Below are 17,074 nucleotides of genomic sequence, written 5' to 3'. Positions count from 1 at the left end.
AACCCTGGGCGGACCGGTTTGATCGGTGCAAGCAGGAAACTCGCGAATACAGGAGCTTGTATGGGAAGGGGAATCCGAGGAGAGAGAAATCTGGGTCCCAACCAAAATGCCTCGCGTCGTGCCTGGCAGGCGGGAGTTGTTTTTGGCAGCCTCAAGTTGATGGGACCAACTTCATTGGGAGCATCTAGCCGTCCGAAAGTTGAAGCAGGATCGACGGTGGTGGACGTGCCTGCCCGTGCCGGCAGTGGCGGAAAAAACACACTCGGGAGGGGAACAGTTGAAGAAGCTGTTGGAATTTTGAGAGTGAAAATGGAGAGTCTGTTGGAGTAAGCCTCTCAATGTTGAGAGAAATCTACTTAGAGAGTCAAATTCAGAAAAAAAAACTACTCTTTTAGAGATCTTCTTACCTAATAAATGGAATAAAGTCTGTAGTTGAGTCTGTTAAATGCACTAAAACGACCGCTACCCCTTAAAGCACCGCGAGTTGTTTTGGTGTTCTTGTTGACTTGAAAAGTCAGATCATCCCACAACAATGCCAATGAGGAAATGACAGGCTACAGCAGTGAAGTTTAGGTACTGCATTTAAAAAAGAGGAAAAAAAAACAGAGAGAGCACGCTTGACCAAAGCCAGGCCAAGAACCAGCACCTAGGCGAACTTGGCGAGCTCGTCGGCGAACGCGGCGGCGTGCGGCTCCTCGACGCAGCGGAGCATGAGCCTGACGCCACGCTTGGGCGCCGGCGGCCTGAGGTAGATCGCCGATGGGACGACCCTGACATGGTCGTTGAGCGAGAACACGTACCCCGGCTCGCCGAAGCCGTAGTCCACCTCGCTGAACCCCACGCGGCTCCAGTCCGACACCGTCACCGTGCCGTAGTCCAGCGCCACGCTGTAGTGGTCCTCCATGGCGCCGCCGCCGCGCATCCAGTCCGCGAACCGCGCGGCGACCGCCTCCTTAGCCGCCCGCGTCAGGCGGATCACCTCCTCCAGCGGCGCCTCGCGGATGGCCCTGCTGGTCCGGGCGGCGACCGCGAGGTACACGCAGTTGCCGTAGTAGCCGTCCACCGACGGCAGCACGCCGCGGAGGAGGCGCCGCGTGCAGGCGGCAAAGGCGAGCCGGACCTCGGCGCCGTCGGGGAGCCCCGCCGCCAGCGCGCGGCACTTGAACAGCACGGCCGTGGCGGCGTCGAAGGTGGAGCAGGCCTGCCCCGTCGCCGCGCGGAACGCGTCCTTGATGCGTGCGAGGCTCTCCGGCGAGATGTCGGCCGCCTGGGTCACGAAGCTGAACGCCGTGCACGGCGGCGGGGGGCCGCCGCGCGGCAGCTTGGGCGGCCGCGGCGGGCCCGGGATGGCGTCGCGGTCCCAGACCGGCGCCACTGACGGCGCCGGCAGCCCCCGCGCCATCTCGCCGGCCGCCTTGAGGAACTGCGCCGCGCCCTGCCCGTCGAACACCATGTGGCTGAAGCAGATCCCGACGGCGAGCCCGCCGCAGGTGAACTTGGTCACCTGCAGAGCTCAGCTCAGATTGTTGGGTCGGACAAGGTGATTGATTGATTGATCAGCGGCGATGGATCGAATGGAACAGACCTGGGCCATGATGATGAGATCCTCGAGCTCCTCCTTGGGGAGCAGGTCCTTCTTGGGGATGAGCAGCGGGCGCTCGAGGTAGTTCACGTCGGCGAGCGTGCAGCTCGCCGCGGCCTCCACGAACCAGACGCCCTGGCCGGTGCAGTCCACGACGGGCTCCCCGTCCCCGGGGCTCACGTCGGCGATGCGGCCGGCCACCGGGTAGTACGGCACCAGCGCCCTCGCGAAGCCGTCGCGCATCGCCGCCACGGCGGCGTCCTGCTGGCCGCCGCCGACGTCGCTGGCGGCCCGGGGGAACACCTGGACCAGGACAACCGGGACGCGCACCGCCGCGGTCTTGTCGATGGAGGATAGCGGGAGGGTGCCTCCTGGCGTCGGCCCCGCCGGCTGGACGAGCTCCGGGGCCGATTTCTCGACGGTGGGGGTGGCGCACATGGCGGCGTCTGTTGGGGGAGCGGAGCAGTCAAGTCAGCGGAGTAGTAAACAGAGATGGTCTTTGCAGTGAGTGGAGTGGGGAGCTGTGGAGGTTGTTGCATGCGGCTGCGAATCATTCAATGAAGTGGATCATCTGACCCATCACTACGGTAACATGCATTAGTTTCAAGATTTGATGCAGCGACAAGAAGATAAGCATACCAGGTTTAGATTTGCAAGGAGTTTCGACCGCCAAACCACGGGAATCTAGATTGAATGACCTGTACGAACTCAAATAAAAAAGATGTAACCAGATCTGGGCAGTTGAGAAGCAGTAGAAAGAAACAACAATGCGTGTAGGATCTCACCAGTGTGACGCAAACTGAGTGAGGGAACAGCCAGCAAAACAAGCGCAAGAGCAACTAGCCGAGAACGAAGAGAGCAAAGAATGAGGGGAGGAGGAACAAGGCGTATATAGCCAGCAGAGAAGACGAGGAGTCAACAGGAAATAGAAAAAATTATAGAAACGAGGACGCAAGAAGTTGCTAGGAAGTTTGCTAGAAAGGTGTTGCGGCAGGCCATGGCCAGTAAACAGTGTGTGAACCTAGAGTGGCACCACAGGACCGAGAACTAGAATCAACGCCGAATAATTGTGACCCGATGGCTGGTAAAATTTTGGACGACGTCGATACCGGGTCTCGTTAGTTTACGGTTGACCGTATGGAGGGGCTCCCTATGTTCGATCTGCCGACCGTTCTGTTTTTTTTTGGGATAAATTTTTATCGTTTTCTGATAAAAAAAATTCAGAAAAAATTCAAATAAAAATTTTGAAGGGTGAAAAGTCAAAAAAAAATCAAAGAAAAAATTTTGAAGAGATAAAAAAATTGAAAGAGAAATATTTACAAAATCAATTGAAAATAATTTGAAGACAAAAAAACTTTTACATCCAAAATAAAAAAACTCAGATAAAAAAATTTTTGTTAATTTTTTTTATCTAACAAAAAAAGAGAAAAAAATACCGGCCCCCATCCGCCGCGTCGCCTCGCCGCCGGCCCCGCCGCGTCTGGGCCATGCATCCCCGCCCGCCGTGTGGAGTTCCAGACGCTGGCCTGCCACCCTCCTTACTCGCCGCTATAGCTCCGCACCTCCTCTCCGCACATGCTGCAGGCTGCCAGCAAGAAGATGGTCGCAGGAAAAGAATCCAGCAAAGAGAAGAGAGAGGAAGCGGAAAGGAGAAAAGAAAAGGAGAAGACTAACACTGGATGAAGATGCGAGAAGATGGCGACGTGGGCGTGGGACCCTCCACGTGAATTGGTTTGCGTTTTGCGAACTGGACAGGTGCAGGTCGGAATGACCGTGAGGTGGACTGTAGAATTAGTACTGGACTGTGGGACCTACCCACGTGAGCGGTCAAATCGACCGTGAGAAGCCGAACACCGGGTGCCGTAGAACCAGCTTTCCGGTCGATACCTCGTATATGCGCCGAGCGTGGAAGCTTTCATATATAGAAATACATATTATATCTAAAAAGGAAAAAGTTAACTCACGCGGGGTCGCACTGGCACCGAGCACGCGACCGTGCGCGGCCTGCTGCGGCCCACGGAAGAATATTGGACTATACACGTATTTTATATTCAATTTAGATTTTAAAATAGCAAAGTTTATTGATGTGACCGCATAGCGATCCAGCTACGGCCTGCTATGCATGTGGACCTACAAGCTCCACTGCCTCCTGTGTCTCCCTTCGTCTTATTGCATATCCTTCTTTTTAAATCATTATTGGTTATAAAAAATATTTTATCTTTCTCATATGAGCTCCGTTTTGAATACCGATTGCACCTTTATGTTTTGTGTGATGAGAGGAACAAAATTAGATCTCATTTACATATATTTTGAGTTATTCTTTACACGGGGTAGCAACTTATGTGCAAATTTGAACTTTGATATTATTGAAGAAGTTGCTACGATGTAAATATATACATAAGTTGCTACAGAAAAGAGTAAATCATCCTAGCGTAAAATATCATCAAAATACATGCAAGTGGGGTCTAGTTTTGTTCGTTCATTGCGTTGTTTGATGAGATTTTGTACAATATTTTGATACAAATCTTTTAAATATGATCAAATAAGCTGCGGAGATTGATCTGGATCATTTATGTTACATCTCTTAAGCAACAAGAGAAAAGAAGCAAGGAAAAGAGAAGAAGCTAGCAATCTCATGGGCTTCACGTACACGCACGCATGGCATGACAAGCTAATTGCACAGGAGCGCATGCATGCTTGTGTGTGGTGTCCTGTACGTGTACAAAATCAAGATGCAGTACGTTTCCTAGTGTACGAACGGGGGATGGGTTGTTTTGGCCCACCAGACAGCCATACATTGTGCATGGCGTCCTGCGCACATGGTCAAATTCCAGACATTGGAGTTAAACATGGGAGATGCTGGTCCATCTGTTGCTAGCTTTCTTATCTTGTGTACGTGTCAACAAAGAGGTGGGCCGGCGCATGATTAGCCCCACGGCTTAGAGAGCGCACGTGCGGCCAGGTGATCAACACGTTCATATTTATCTACTCAGCTCGTTGCCGACGCACTCTCCAACAGAACAAGATTATCCTCCCGTGAAGCTCGTACCGTTCAGTTCAACAGGATGGCGGCTCTTCCGTAGATCGTGGACTCCCGCCGCTTACCCTAGTCCTCGCCTATATAAGGCCACGAGGTCTTCACGTACAAGGGTCTTCTTCCTCTCCAGGGGGAGCGCAGCCAGGCGAAGGAGCCAGAGGGAAGGTGCGCCCCGGCCCCAGGCGATCTCCATCTATCGGAGATGCCGATGTCTTGCTCGCCTTGACGAGCGGAGGAGAGAGGAAGCCACGAGAGGTGTGCTCATCCTCTCTGCAACCATCGTCGTCAAGCTGCCGCCGGTGCCCGAAACGAGGTTATTTTCGCGAAGGAGGAGCGGGAGTCCAGCCATTAGGACCCCCGTCGACCTGCTCATCGTTGACGACTCTGCAGCACGCCGGCGACAGCTTCGCCTACATCGTCGTCAAGCGAGCCGCCCTGTCTGTACCACGCCGGCGAAAACCACGCCGCCCTCTTCGTCTTCTCATCGTCTGCACCACGCCGGCGACGACCTCGCCGCCGTCTTCGTCTTCTCATCGGCCGCACCACGCCGGCGTCGAGTGGAAACCGAGGAACTGGAGGACAAACTGGAGGACCAAGCCATGGCGCCCTTGTTCGTCTTCGGGGGTGCACCAGCACGTTGATGGTGGATGGAGGCATCGGCTACGACGACACCCTGCCGCGCCATCGAGCCTGGCTGCCGGCTGACAACGATGGCGCCGCACCATCGAGCCCGACCGCCGGCCGACGACGACGGCGCCGCGAAGACACTGAGGCAGCCGTCGCCAAGACCCACGCTGCGCGTCGAGGTCCGACTATGGAGTCGCCGACGACGACGGCGCCGCGAAGCTACTGAAGTCCGGCGCCGCACCGACGCCGACATTGAGGCACGACGTGATGAGGCCGGCGCTGCACGCCAAGCGGCCGGCGTCAACGAGGACGATGACACCGCCGCTGCGCCGACTTTCGCGAAGATGCCGGGACAAGACGGCGATGACTCCATGACGAAGGGCTGTCGCAAGATGCCAACACACCGACGGCAGACCAACACACCGACTGCAGAGACACACGTATAAGAGCATTCATGTATAGGAGCATGCACGGAGGTGTGCCCACCAGAGAAGCAAAGTGCATATGTGTGTTGACGTCTTGCCTCCACGGATCCTCCACTTCGCCCATGATATGCGGCCATGATGTTTCATCGACTCCGTCCAACTCGCCGCCATGCATCGTCGACGACCCCACCTCGTCTCGGCCGCCGGCAGAGCAGCGGCACCCCTCAGCGTTGACGACCACCTCGGCTCGGCCGCCAGCAGAGCGGTGGCACCCCTCGTCGTCGACGACCATCTCGGATCGGCCGCCGGCAGACCAGCGACACCCCTCAGCGTTGATGACCACCTCGGCTCGGCCGCCGGCAGAGCAGCGGCACCCCTCGTCGTCGACTACCATCTCGGCTCGGCCGCCAGTGGAGCAACAACACCCCTCGTGCCCATCATCCTCACGTCCATCTGGCTGCAGGCATGGATAGCTGGATGTCCGCTCGCGAAGCTAGGTTGGAAGAGCGGCGGCCGGAACATTGTGCGGCGCTGAAGCAGATGTTATCCTCGCCCACGAAGAGCCACAGAACGACAACACCAACATGGCCTTCTACGAGCGGCCGATGATGACGATGACGGGGCTGCTGTGAGGACGCCGAGGCGCGGCATGGCGAGGCTGGCACTTCACCTTCAAGCCTGACATCGACTGACGACAACTGCGCCATTGTGGGGACGCTGAGGCGCGACGGCGGCATGACCGGCGCTTCATGTTCAAGCCCGGCATCGACCGACGACTACGCCGCCACGAAGACACCGAGGTGCGACGGCGGCACGACTGGCGCTTCACATTCAAGCCCGGCATCGACCCGACCACTACGCGGCCATGAAGACGCTGAGGCCGGCGGCATAACTGACGCCGCCCGTTCAAGCCGGCATCGACCCGATGACGCCGTCGCTGCAAAGATGCCAGGATGAGAAGCGACGCCGTGATGAAGAGCCGCCACAGGACACCATCACGCCGATGACCCAAGAAACCGCATGGAGCAGCCGGATGGATCTGCACCTCGGCGCCTAGACGTTCGCTCACATGCAAGATCCTGTACACGTTTTCGCACTCACAAGTGCACATGTACAAGAAGCTAATAAGTGCACATGCATGCACGAGAAGCTAATAAGCTATCGCATGCACCTGTACGTGCGCCTCAGAGCAAGCTGCATCCATGTATAGATGCTTTGCCATCACTTCGTCAAGCTACTCAGAGGCCGCACGTCTCGACGACCAAGCCGCCACGACATCGACTCGGTCCAGCTTCAAGTCTTCTCCACGCATAGGTAATCTGCGACTACTACGACTACTCCACCATTCGAGACCGACGAGGCCGAACGACACGGGCGAGCGCTGCTGATGCTCCAGCTGCGCTACACCGGTTCATGGACACCGACGAGGCCATGGATGACGCCGACGCCCACATCTACACCACCACCATCATCATGCATGGAGAACGTGAAGCGAAGACTGAAGACGACGACCACAACAGCTTAATCGGAGGTACTCTGGCAAGCTAGACTTGTTGAGGTAATTAACTGGGAGCTTTCCGAGGCCCCGGGAATCAGAAGATCACTTTCGCCCAAGTTAGATCTGCCCAACGACGGCAGGCTATGGAGCGCACACTCATGTATGGGAACTTGTATTTGTATTTATAAAATATGAATAAAGCTTGTGTTCCCGTATCTTTGTTTATTGTGTATTTTCTATATACACTGGCACGCCCGCAATTTATTTTCCCCCGCGTGTAAAAAACCCTTTGGGTATTTTTTCTCCCCAAACATGCGTATACACGACGGTGACCAGTTCACCAAATGGAGTTGAAGAAGATAAAATATTTGTTATCAACAAGATTAATGCTAAAAAAAGAGGAATATAATAGACCAAGAATGGGATGGTGCGACCCGAGAGATAGAGAAAGTGTGGCGGTCCCCTCTTTATTAGTATAGTTAATGCTTAGTCGTGACGCCATATGAAAGGTGAAAGGTCGCGCGCTCTCTCTCCTCCAGCTCGGTGAGGTAGTTGACGCGTTCGGCATTTCGCCGATTGCTGTACCTGCCCTTATGCGCGACTGGTCGCGCAATAACACAGTCCATATTTTTTTTATTGAATGATATTTGTCTATAAAAATATTTTATCTTCTTCATAATACCTCCATTTGCAGAACCGATTACATTGTTGTATTCTGTAACACCCCGCCCCCAACACCGCATAGCCCAGCCCTTCCGAGAGGCGAGCCCTCTGTTGTCGGTCGAAACACACCGGCGAGCAGCGACAGGCAACATGAAGAGCCGGGAGGTCGCCGGGGCGCTGGCAGGCACTGCTCCCTCGTCGACGGCCCGCAATTCCGTCACGCGCCCGGAGAATGTATGGAAAGCCGGGCGTGCCACCTGACCTATACCCGATCAGGAGGGTGCGAACGTGCTCCAAACAATTTCCTGCGTACAAAGACACGTGTAAATGTAAGTCCAAGCCGTGGTCGGCTCCCCGGGACGACTCTTGCATCGGCTTTAAAGAGCCAATCGAGTCCCGGTGTCAGATTGGATCTGTGTCTATCCGGATACTGATGAATAAAGCAAATAACTATAAAAACTGCTTCAATTAAATCTAATTAATCTAATCCACGATGGTAACAGCTTCACTGCTAGATCGGAACATCCTACGCATGACTAGGCCTAATGAACATAACAGACAACTAAACCACAACCCAAAACAGAGGCCTAAGAACTAGCAAGAGCCGATTCCCAGAACAATCCCTATCAAGGCTTAAGATAAAGCATCTATTACACCACCGGATCATCCAATCCGTTTGTAAGGCCTAACCTAGCAGATATTACGCCAACTCTTAAGATAAAAGCAAATCATAACAGCTCAGATCTACTAGTCATAAAAGAAGCAGGGTGTTGCCTCTATGCAACTAATTCTATGTGATAAGAACTAGCATGAGATTGAAACGTGACTGCACAGAGACAACATGATATTCGTAGATGATAAGTAATGAAGCACAACAGATCTACTAAAAGCCATGCTACGAACATCAGGATAACTAGTACTATTCGCCATAAAAACGCTTCAGTACGAGTAATACCAAGGTAAAAGCAAGAACAATACTGCCCTGATCGCAAGAAACGATCTGGGCAGCATGACACTTACTTGGATGAAAACCCTAGGATTAGGGGTGGCGATGCGCCGAGAGTTGTTGTTTGCGAGACGTGATGACACTCTCCTTTACGAATAACAAAGGATACATATTTATAGTCCGAAGACTTGGGAAACAATTTAAACTAATCTTGTCTCGATCAGACTCTATCTCTAATCTTAAACTAAATCTAAGATACATGGTCCATGTGGCCCAGATGCTCACGTAGGAGCCGATTTACAAGTCTTCTTAGTCTTCTGCTTTAAGCCCATCTTGCTTTCGGCCCATAAATTAATCTTGTTAATTTATGGCGATAACACATGCCCCCTGGTTTTGGCAATGATAGTTCCAAAACCAATCCGTCGCTTCATCTTCCCGTTAATGCTCATTAAACACACTGCAACCACCAAGGAAGACGCAATGTCTCTGCAACTGGCTCCTCGTAGAATGTGAAACTGCCAATCCAACTCCCATCCTTTCACTATTTAATCTCACCCGAATTGGCTCTTTTCCATAGCAAACTCCTTCCTCCTAGAGCCAGTAACGCAGAAACCCCAATCCTTCACTAGCCATGGCCATCTCTTCTTCCTCCGGCTCCAACTCCTTTGGAGATTCCTCTTCTTCCTCTTCTCCCTCTTCCTCTTCTTCCCTTTCCACCTCCTCCATTGATCCTATCTCAGAGAGCCGAGAGCCGACCCCTGAATGGGACCCAACAGCAGCCTACGAGGCACTGGCTCCTCTGCACTGGGATGCAGAGGAGTTCGACTTCGGGGTCGCCTCCGAGGAGGACGAACCCACAACTGAGGGAGAGGAAGACCTCCAGTTCCTCTTCCAAGAGGAACTGGAGAGCAGTGAAGATGACGACTTCTCCTGGGAAGGAGCCGACTCCTCCGAAGAGATCGGCTCCTCTTCCAACGACGACACGGCGGCAGGTGGAAACCCCCACCAATTCCTCCAAGCCCCCATGGAGGGAAGCGAAGAAGAAAGCAGCGGCAGCGGCGGGCGAAGCAGCAGCAGTACCGAGGACGACGGCAGCAGCAGCATCGATGACGGCGATGATGACGATGACGACGAAGACGCACTGTCATGAATCCCGAAGCGCCGTAGGCATTCAGACACCTACGACTGGTAGATGTAGGTAGCATCGTAGGGGTAGGATCATAAAGCCGAAGGATTAATTCCTGTGTAACAATCGGCTTTCCTTGTAATGAACTTTCCATTAATGAAATCGACTTCCCTAAATTATGTGTGTCTGATATTTACTTTCCAAAAGCCGATGGCAACGAATCAGGCTTCTATAAATATCCAAGAGCCGACGAAATTCAAACTAAAAGCAACCCGCACAAGAGTAGAGTATTCCTTCCACCTTGAACTCGACAAACTCTTGAAACCGAGCATAATTCGAAAACCAAGCTCCACAAATTCGAGCAAGAATTCTCCAAGCAGCCGGAATTCGAATCAGAGCCTACAGCAATCAAACCCTAAGACAACGGATCTGAACCATGGCAGATTCTGCAACTCAGACAACAAGCTCTGCAATCGATGATGTGGCAATCTTCGGCCTGAAGGTAATATTCGGCCCAATCCTTTAATTTCCTTCAACTCACTAAGCTTCTGAAACTGAAACTCTGAAACATGACACCATACGCATACTTCTGAATTTCTGAACTTCAGGTGTCAGACATCCTTCTGCCGCATCCCTTCAACCCAAAATCTTTCTGTCTTGGCCCACAAACCCATGAAAATCCCACAGATTTGATCTCTTGTGAAGCAAATAGGATCCCTTTTGTGAGTCAAAACATCGATCTGAACCTCTGGGCCGACTACTTAAGAGCCTGGCCTAATACCCCTGAGAGTTGGATTACATGGTACAACAGAGTAGCAAAAGCTCACATGCCCCTATGGCAGGATTTGAACATAGCCGATGCACTTAGTTTATCACTGTCTCCACTTGACAAAGATGAAAATCTTCTGAAAACCATCGGCTATTTCTGGTCTGATACTCTGAATTGTTTCTTCTTTGGTCATGGACCCATGACTCCCATTCTACTAGATGTTGTCATGATCACTGGCCTAGACATTAGTTCTCCTAATTCTGCTGCTCACAAAATGACAGAAGTCCCCTTCAAGCTTTCTTCCAAAGTTAACTGCACAAACTGGGGCACTTATATGAATCAGCACATGAAAACAAAAAGTCCAGTGACTGAGAAGGAACACACATCCTTCTTAAATCTTTGGCTAGAGCACTTCATCTTCTGTGGTCCTTCTTTAGCTCCGACTAAGAACTATCTTCCCTTGGTCTATCACTTGGCCCATGGCAATCGCACCGGCCTAGGTAAACTTTTCCTTGGAGAAACCTACAGATATCTCCATTTGATGACATCTAACTTGTTTAACCAAAAGAAACTGAGAACTGGAGGCCCTTGGTGGTTTATTCAGTTGTGGGCACAAGTGTATTTTCAGCACCATATCCCAAACTTCCAAGGTCTGGCCAAGAACTCTTTCCCTGATGAGAGTGGCAAACCAATTAGATGTACTAGCTACGGCCAAGCTTTGTTCAGCCTTCCTGGCAGTAAATTGAACTCAACAGATGCAGTAAATTGGTTCAGAGTCTTCTACAAAAGGACTAGATAATCCTCTCTACTTCCCATTTACTGAATCTGAATCCTTTGAGAACCCAACTGCCTTCAGATTAGATAACTTTGCCGATGACGATAGCACTCGGCATTTATACTCTTTAATGATCGACCCTGGCTTCCTCCCAGTTGGCATCAGTACCTCTAATAGAATCATCAAGCCAGGTTATGAATCTTACCAGCCAGTCATAGCAGCTCGGTAATTTGGCCTAGGATAGGTCCCTCCCCACTTCCATATTCACCACTTGGTGGAGAGCAGAGCCGATCTGCCTGACGGTCTCACCAGTTCAAGATGCTACAGCATGTTCGATGACCTCCACATCCCAATACCAGCCAATCTGTCCTTCACCTCTTCATCAATCGGCTTTGATACTTGGTGGAACATGTGGAAAACTCATGTCTTCAGAAAAACTCTAGGTCCTCGACTGCAGCAAATCGATCTTGAATATGTAATCCCCGAGGAAGAGGTACTGAATTTATGCACTTTATTCCTTCTGAGTCCTGTATCCCTTTCTCTTGGCTAATCCTGCTCATCCTGTTAGCAGCAACAAGATGGTCCAGAACCTACGACCAGCACTGGTAAGCCATTCCACTTTCTTCCAACTGCTCCTAATGTACTCTTCTGCAAAGGATCACCACCAATGAAGAAAGTGATAATGTCTGTTCGGCCAGACTTACTTCAGTCAGCTTCCAAGCGAAGACAAACTTCTGCAAGCGTTGCCCCCCCTGAGTCTTGACCAAGAAAAGAAAGATGATCACGAGGCGAGTGATCAAGAAACCAGCACCAGCTTCTTCGAGTCCATCAGAGTCCAATACCAACCAGGTAACTCATTTCTCTGAAACTTCTTCTTTATCTCATACATGTGTACTCTGGTTGACTGTAATTCTATTTTCAGGACGCAGCTGAAGAAATCCCCAATGCAGAAAACCTGGATCAACATGAGCTGGCTGCAACTCCTGATGCACTGATGAATGCAAACGAAGAACAAGCCGATACGGTCGATGTTCTCGATGTCAACACAAGCTCTAACAGGACGATTGCTCCTGAATCGCCCAACACCTCTTCAGAACAGGTAACATTACAAAACCAATTCTGAATTAGACGATAGCTTTATAAATGCATCTTGCTCTAACTCCAGATATGTCCATAGGGCCTTGACATTTCAGGTTTGCTTTCCTTTGACCCGGCATCAATGGGTCTGACCATCTCTGGAGCAGAGACATCATCTTTGCAGCAATCGGCTAACTTGGCACATCAGCTTCAACTCATCAAGGATCTACTATCTGCTCCGATCACTGCTCTGGTTGATGATTCCAGCAAGATAAAGAACATCTTCGAGCAAATAGAAATCCAACTTCCAGAGCCGTTGCAAATCAAGCTCTGGCCAGCCAGCAACCTTCCATTCTTTCCGATAGAAGTGAATAAAGCACAACAACGAATGGAAGCACATCGCTCTCAAGCTTCTCTGAAAGCTGACATTACCCAAAAGTGCAAGTCCCTCAACCAGAAGAAGGCAACTCTAGATACCAAAGCTGACGTGTCTGCTAACAAGAAGCGACTCGACCTCCTGAAGAAAGAACTGGCAAAACTCGAAGAAAAGGTCTGTACCACCAAGAAGTTCATCCAGGCTGAAGAAACTTCCATCGCAAACTCCGAACAAGAGACCCAGGAAATAACCGAGCAGATACAAGCAGAGTTTGCAGAGATAAGCACCTTGAGTCGGCAGGTAGTAACAGGCGATGATAAGGATGATGAAGCAATCATAGCATGAGCAGACGCCGTCCGTATAGAAGCCATCCATGTCATAGAAGAATTCCTGAACCAGTAGATAGGCTCAAGATACAATTAGTACTGCATGTTAACCTGAAACTTGTAATTGTTTAAAAAACATCTTAAGTCGATGGTTAAACACCGGCTGTTACTTTCTCCTTTTTTTACTGGCCAACTCAACGTGTTGGCCTGTCATCATTTCATTTTTTTAACTGGCCAACTCAACGTGTTGGCCTATCATGATTTTTTTTTGTGGCCAACTCAACGTGTTGGCCTACTACACTGCAGCCAGATGGATCTCATCGGCTTTTCATTACTCGCCTTCCCACATGCTCGGGAAATACTTCTTGAGATGTTGGCCATTGACAGCAACAGGAAACTTGACGCCGTCCAATTCCTTGAGCATGTATGCATTCCCAGGCAAGACCTGATCAACCTTGTACGGCCCATGCCAAGTTGGAGACCATTTACCAAACTTTTTATCTTTAGTCCCCAATGGCAATACTGCCTCCCAAACCAAGTCTCCAACCTGGAAATCCTTAGGCCTGACCTTCTTGTTGTACGCACGAGCAACTTTAGCCTTATTTTCTTTGATCTTCTCAAGCGACCAAAGCCTTAGTTCTATCAGGTCCTCAACATTATCGTTTATCAAGGCTGCATACTGTTCAACGGATAGATCATTCTGGAACTCGACACACCTTGATCCGGCCGTGATCTCCCATGGTAACACAGCGTCTTGGCCGTAGACTAGATGGTACGGCGACGTCTTGGTGGATCCATGACATGAAATACGATATGCCCACAAAGCTTCTGATAGCACCTCATGCCAGCGCCTAGGATATTCATCGATCTTTCTCTTTATGAGCTTAATGAGGCTCTGGCTGGATGCTTCAGCCTGTCCATTAGCTTGGGCATAATATGGAGATGATCTGATCAGCTTAATTCCCATGTCATCGGCAAACTTTCTGAACTCCTCCGATATGAAGACCGATCCTCCATCGGTCGTAATAGTTTGAGGAACTCCAAATCTATGGATGATGTGCTCTTTGACAAAGCTGATCACATCTCTTGACGCTACTGACCTCATGGGTACTGCTTCCACCCACTTTGTGAAATAATCTGTGGCAGCTAAGACCCATTGGTGACCCTTGCTAGACGATGGGTTGATCTGACCAATCATGTCCATGGCCCAACCTCTGAATGGCCACGGCTTGATGATAGGATTCATTACTGATGCTAGCACTATCTGAATTTTGCCAAACCTCTGACATGCCTGACAACCCTTATAATATTTGAAACAATCTTCAAGCATGGTAGACCAATAATATCCCGATCGCCTAATCAGCCACTTCATCTTACGAGCCGATTGGTGAGTACCGCAAGCTCCTTCATGAACCTCATGCAAGAGCCGATTTGACTCTCAAGGTCCCAGACATTTAAGTAGTAGTCCTTCCAAGGTCCTGTAGAACATGTCATCCCCTATCAGAACATACTTCATGGCCTTGAATCTTATCCTTCTGGGTGCCCCTCGAGCCGAATCCTTCAAGTAATTGAAGATATCAGCTCTCCAGTCTCCGGGTTCTAGAAACTGAACCTCCACGTCAACTCCATCGGCTGCTTCCCTGTACCCGGAAGCCATCTGTGCCAAATTATTGGCTTCATTGTTCAGAGTTCTGCGTATCCAGTGGAAATTGATGTACCTGAATTGCGACATCAACTCACGGCACTGCATCCATATTGGGAAAAGAGCCTCGCTCTCACATCTATATTCTTCCGTGAGTTGAGAGATCACCAGCTTTGAATCTCCAAAAATTTCCACCGCCTCTGCACCAGCTTCGAGGAGCAGTTCCATCCCCTTGCGAACGGCTTCATATTCCACCAAATTATTAGTGCACGGGGTAGTCATCCTGATGGAAAAGGAGTAAGTCGCCCCTCGAGGCGACACCAACAGAATTCCCACACCGCATCCATCATCACAAGCCGATCCATCGAAGAACATAGCCCAAGCACGAACAAATAGTGCAGCAATATCCGTGCTGATCCTGTCTGCAACAAGATCTGCCAGTGCCTGTCCTTTGACTGCTTTTGCAGGCTGATACCGAATATCGAACTCTGACAATGCAAACATCCATTTTCCCAGCCGGCCTTTCAGGACAGGAGCCGACAGCATGTGCTTTATGACATCCGATTTGCATATGACAATTGTTTCCGCCGAGAGCAAAATATGACGAAGCTTTGTACATGTAAAGAATAAGCAAAGGCAAAGCTTCTCAATTTCAGGGTACCTGGTCTCGGCATCTAACATGCGCCTACTGAGGTAGAAAACCACCCTCTCCTGGCCGTCGTGCTTCTGGACTAACACCGAAGCAATAGAAGTGTCACCCACGAATAGGTACACGTAGAACGACCTATCTTGCTGAGGAGGAACCAACACTGGAGGCTTGGACAAATATTCTTTAATTTCATCGAAAGCTTGTTGCTGTTTTGCCCCCCAGCGAAACTCATCATCGGATTTGATCTTTACTAAACCCATGAATGGTTCAATGCGTCCAAACAGATTAGAAATAAATCGTCTGACAAAGTTAATTTTACCGATAAGCCTCTGTAACTCTTTCTTTGTAGTAGGTGGCTTCATCGTATTCACAGCTTCTTCACTCTTCAGGCCGATCTCAATTCCCCGTTCATGCACCAGGAATCCCAAAAATTGACCGGCCGATACTCCAAAGGCGCACTTCTTTGGGTTCATTTTGAGCCCAAATCTTCGAGTTCGCTCCAGAACTTGACGTAGATCTTCTAGATGCCCCCCGGCTGATTTGGACTTGACCACAACATCATCAATATAAATCTCTACCAATTTGCCGATGAGATCATGAAAAATGTAATTCATGGCACGTTGGTACGTTGCACCGGCATTTTTCAGTCCAAAGGTCATCACCAAATATTCGAACAAGCCAACCGCGCCTGGTACTCTGAACGCGGTTTTGTTCACGTCTTCTGGGGCCATGAAGATCTAGTTGTAACTGGCATTACCGTCCATAAAACTCATCATCTTGTGGCCGGCAGCTGCGTTGATCAATGTCTCTGCAACAGGCATCGGGTATTCGTCTTTTGGCGTCGCTCTATTGAGATCTCTAAAATCGACGCAGACACGCCATCGGCCATCCTTCTTTTGTACCGGTACCACGCTAGAGATCCATTCTGCATACCGGCACGGCCTGATGAACCCAGCATCCAACATCTTCTCCACCTCTTTCTTGACTTCCTCTAGGACTTCGGCCTTCATCTGACGTGCTCATTGCTGAAACGGCCGAAACCCTTTCTTAAGAGGGAGCCGATGCTCGACGATGCTTCTATCCAGACCGGGCATCTCAGTGTAGTCCCATGCAAAACAGTCCCGGTACTCTTTCAGTAGCGCTATCATCTCCTCTCGCAAGGCCGGATCCAACTTCTTGCTGATAAATGTCGGCCGTGGCTTATCCCCAGGACCGATGTCAACCTATTCCAAGTCATCAGCTGACGTGAACCCGTATCCGAGTTTGCCATCGTCTGAAAAATCAGCTGCGAACGCAAGCGAGTCTTTGTTATCCACAAGATCAGCGGCAAACACAGGGAGATGACAAGAAAAATTATTTGGCCAACCACACGGGCTGGCCGCCTCTATAATTCCATCATCATTCGAAACCAAATAGTCCATGAGTGGCCAACTGCCAGAGCAGGCCATCATGTGTACATGATGTAACAATTCTGAACCCACACATGATTTTTCTATTTTTTGGGGCCGGTCGCTGGGACCGGCCTCTCTATCTCTATTACATCTCGTGGCATGCCA

At 50.5% G+C, this 17,074-nt stretch overlaps 1 protein-coding gene across 2 annotated transcripts; it reads right to left on the bottom strand.

The window, feature by feature from the left end:
• Window positions 1-408: 408 nt before the first annotated feature.
• On the bottom strand, window positions 409-2,646 carry LOC120711817 (acyl transferase 4-like). 2 transcript variants are annotated; one of them, XM_039997465.1, is made up of 4 exons: window positions 2,368-2,646; window positions 2,222-2,280; window positions 1,586-2,125; window positions 409-1,504 (listed from the first exon to the last, which is right to left on the bottom strand). In XM_039997465.1, the coding sequence occupies exons 3-4, from the start codon at window positions 2,018-2,020 to the stop codon at window positions 647-649; spliced, it is 1,293 nt and encodes a 430-aa protein (XP_039853399.1). In that variant the 5' UTR covers window positions 2,021-2,125; window positions 2,222-2,280; window positions 2,368-2,646; the 3' UTR covers window positions 409-646. The 2 variants fall into 2 exon arrangements, with proteins under 2 accessions (XP_039853399.1, XP_039853398.1); XM_039997464.1 differs by having other exon boundaries at window positions 1,586-2,028.
• Between the last annotated feature and the right edge of the window lie 14,428 nt (window positions 2,647-17,074).

This window comes from Panicum virgatum, chromosome 6K (genome assembly GCF_016808335.1).
Source record: "Panicum virgatum strain AP13 chromosome 6K, P.virgatum_v5, whole genome shotgun sequence".
Classification (NCBI taxonomy): Eukaryota; Viridiplantae; Streptophyta; class Magnoliopsida; order Poales; family Poaceae; genus Panicum; species Panicum virgatum.
Note: the sequence above shows the minus strand (reverse complement) of the source record. Positions and strands in the feature narration are given on the sequence as shown.

Coding starts and splice junctions, on each gene's coding strand:
- LOC120711817 (XM_039997465.1), bottom strand. CDS start 2,020: ATGTGCGCCACCCCCACCGTCGAGAAATCGGCCCCGGAGCTCGTCCAG. Junction 1,505..1,585: donor ATCTCATCATCATGGCCCAG/GTCTGTTCCATT, acceptor TGAGCTCTGCAG/GTGACCAAGTTCACCTGCGG.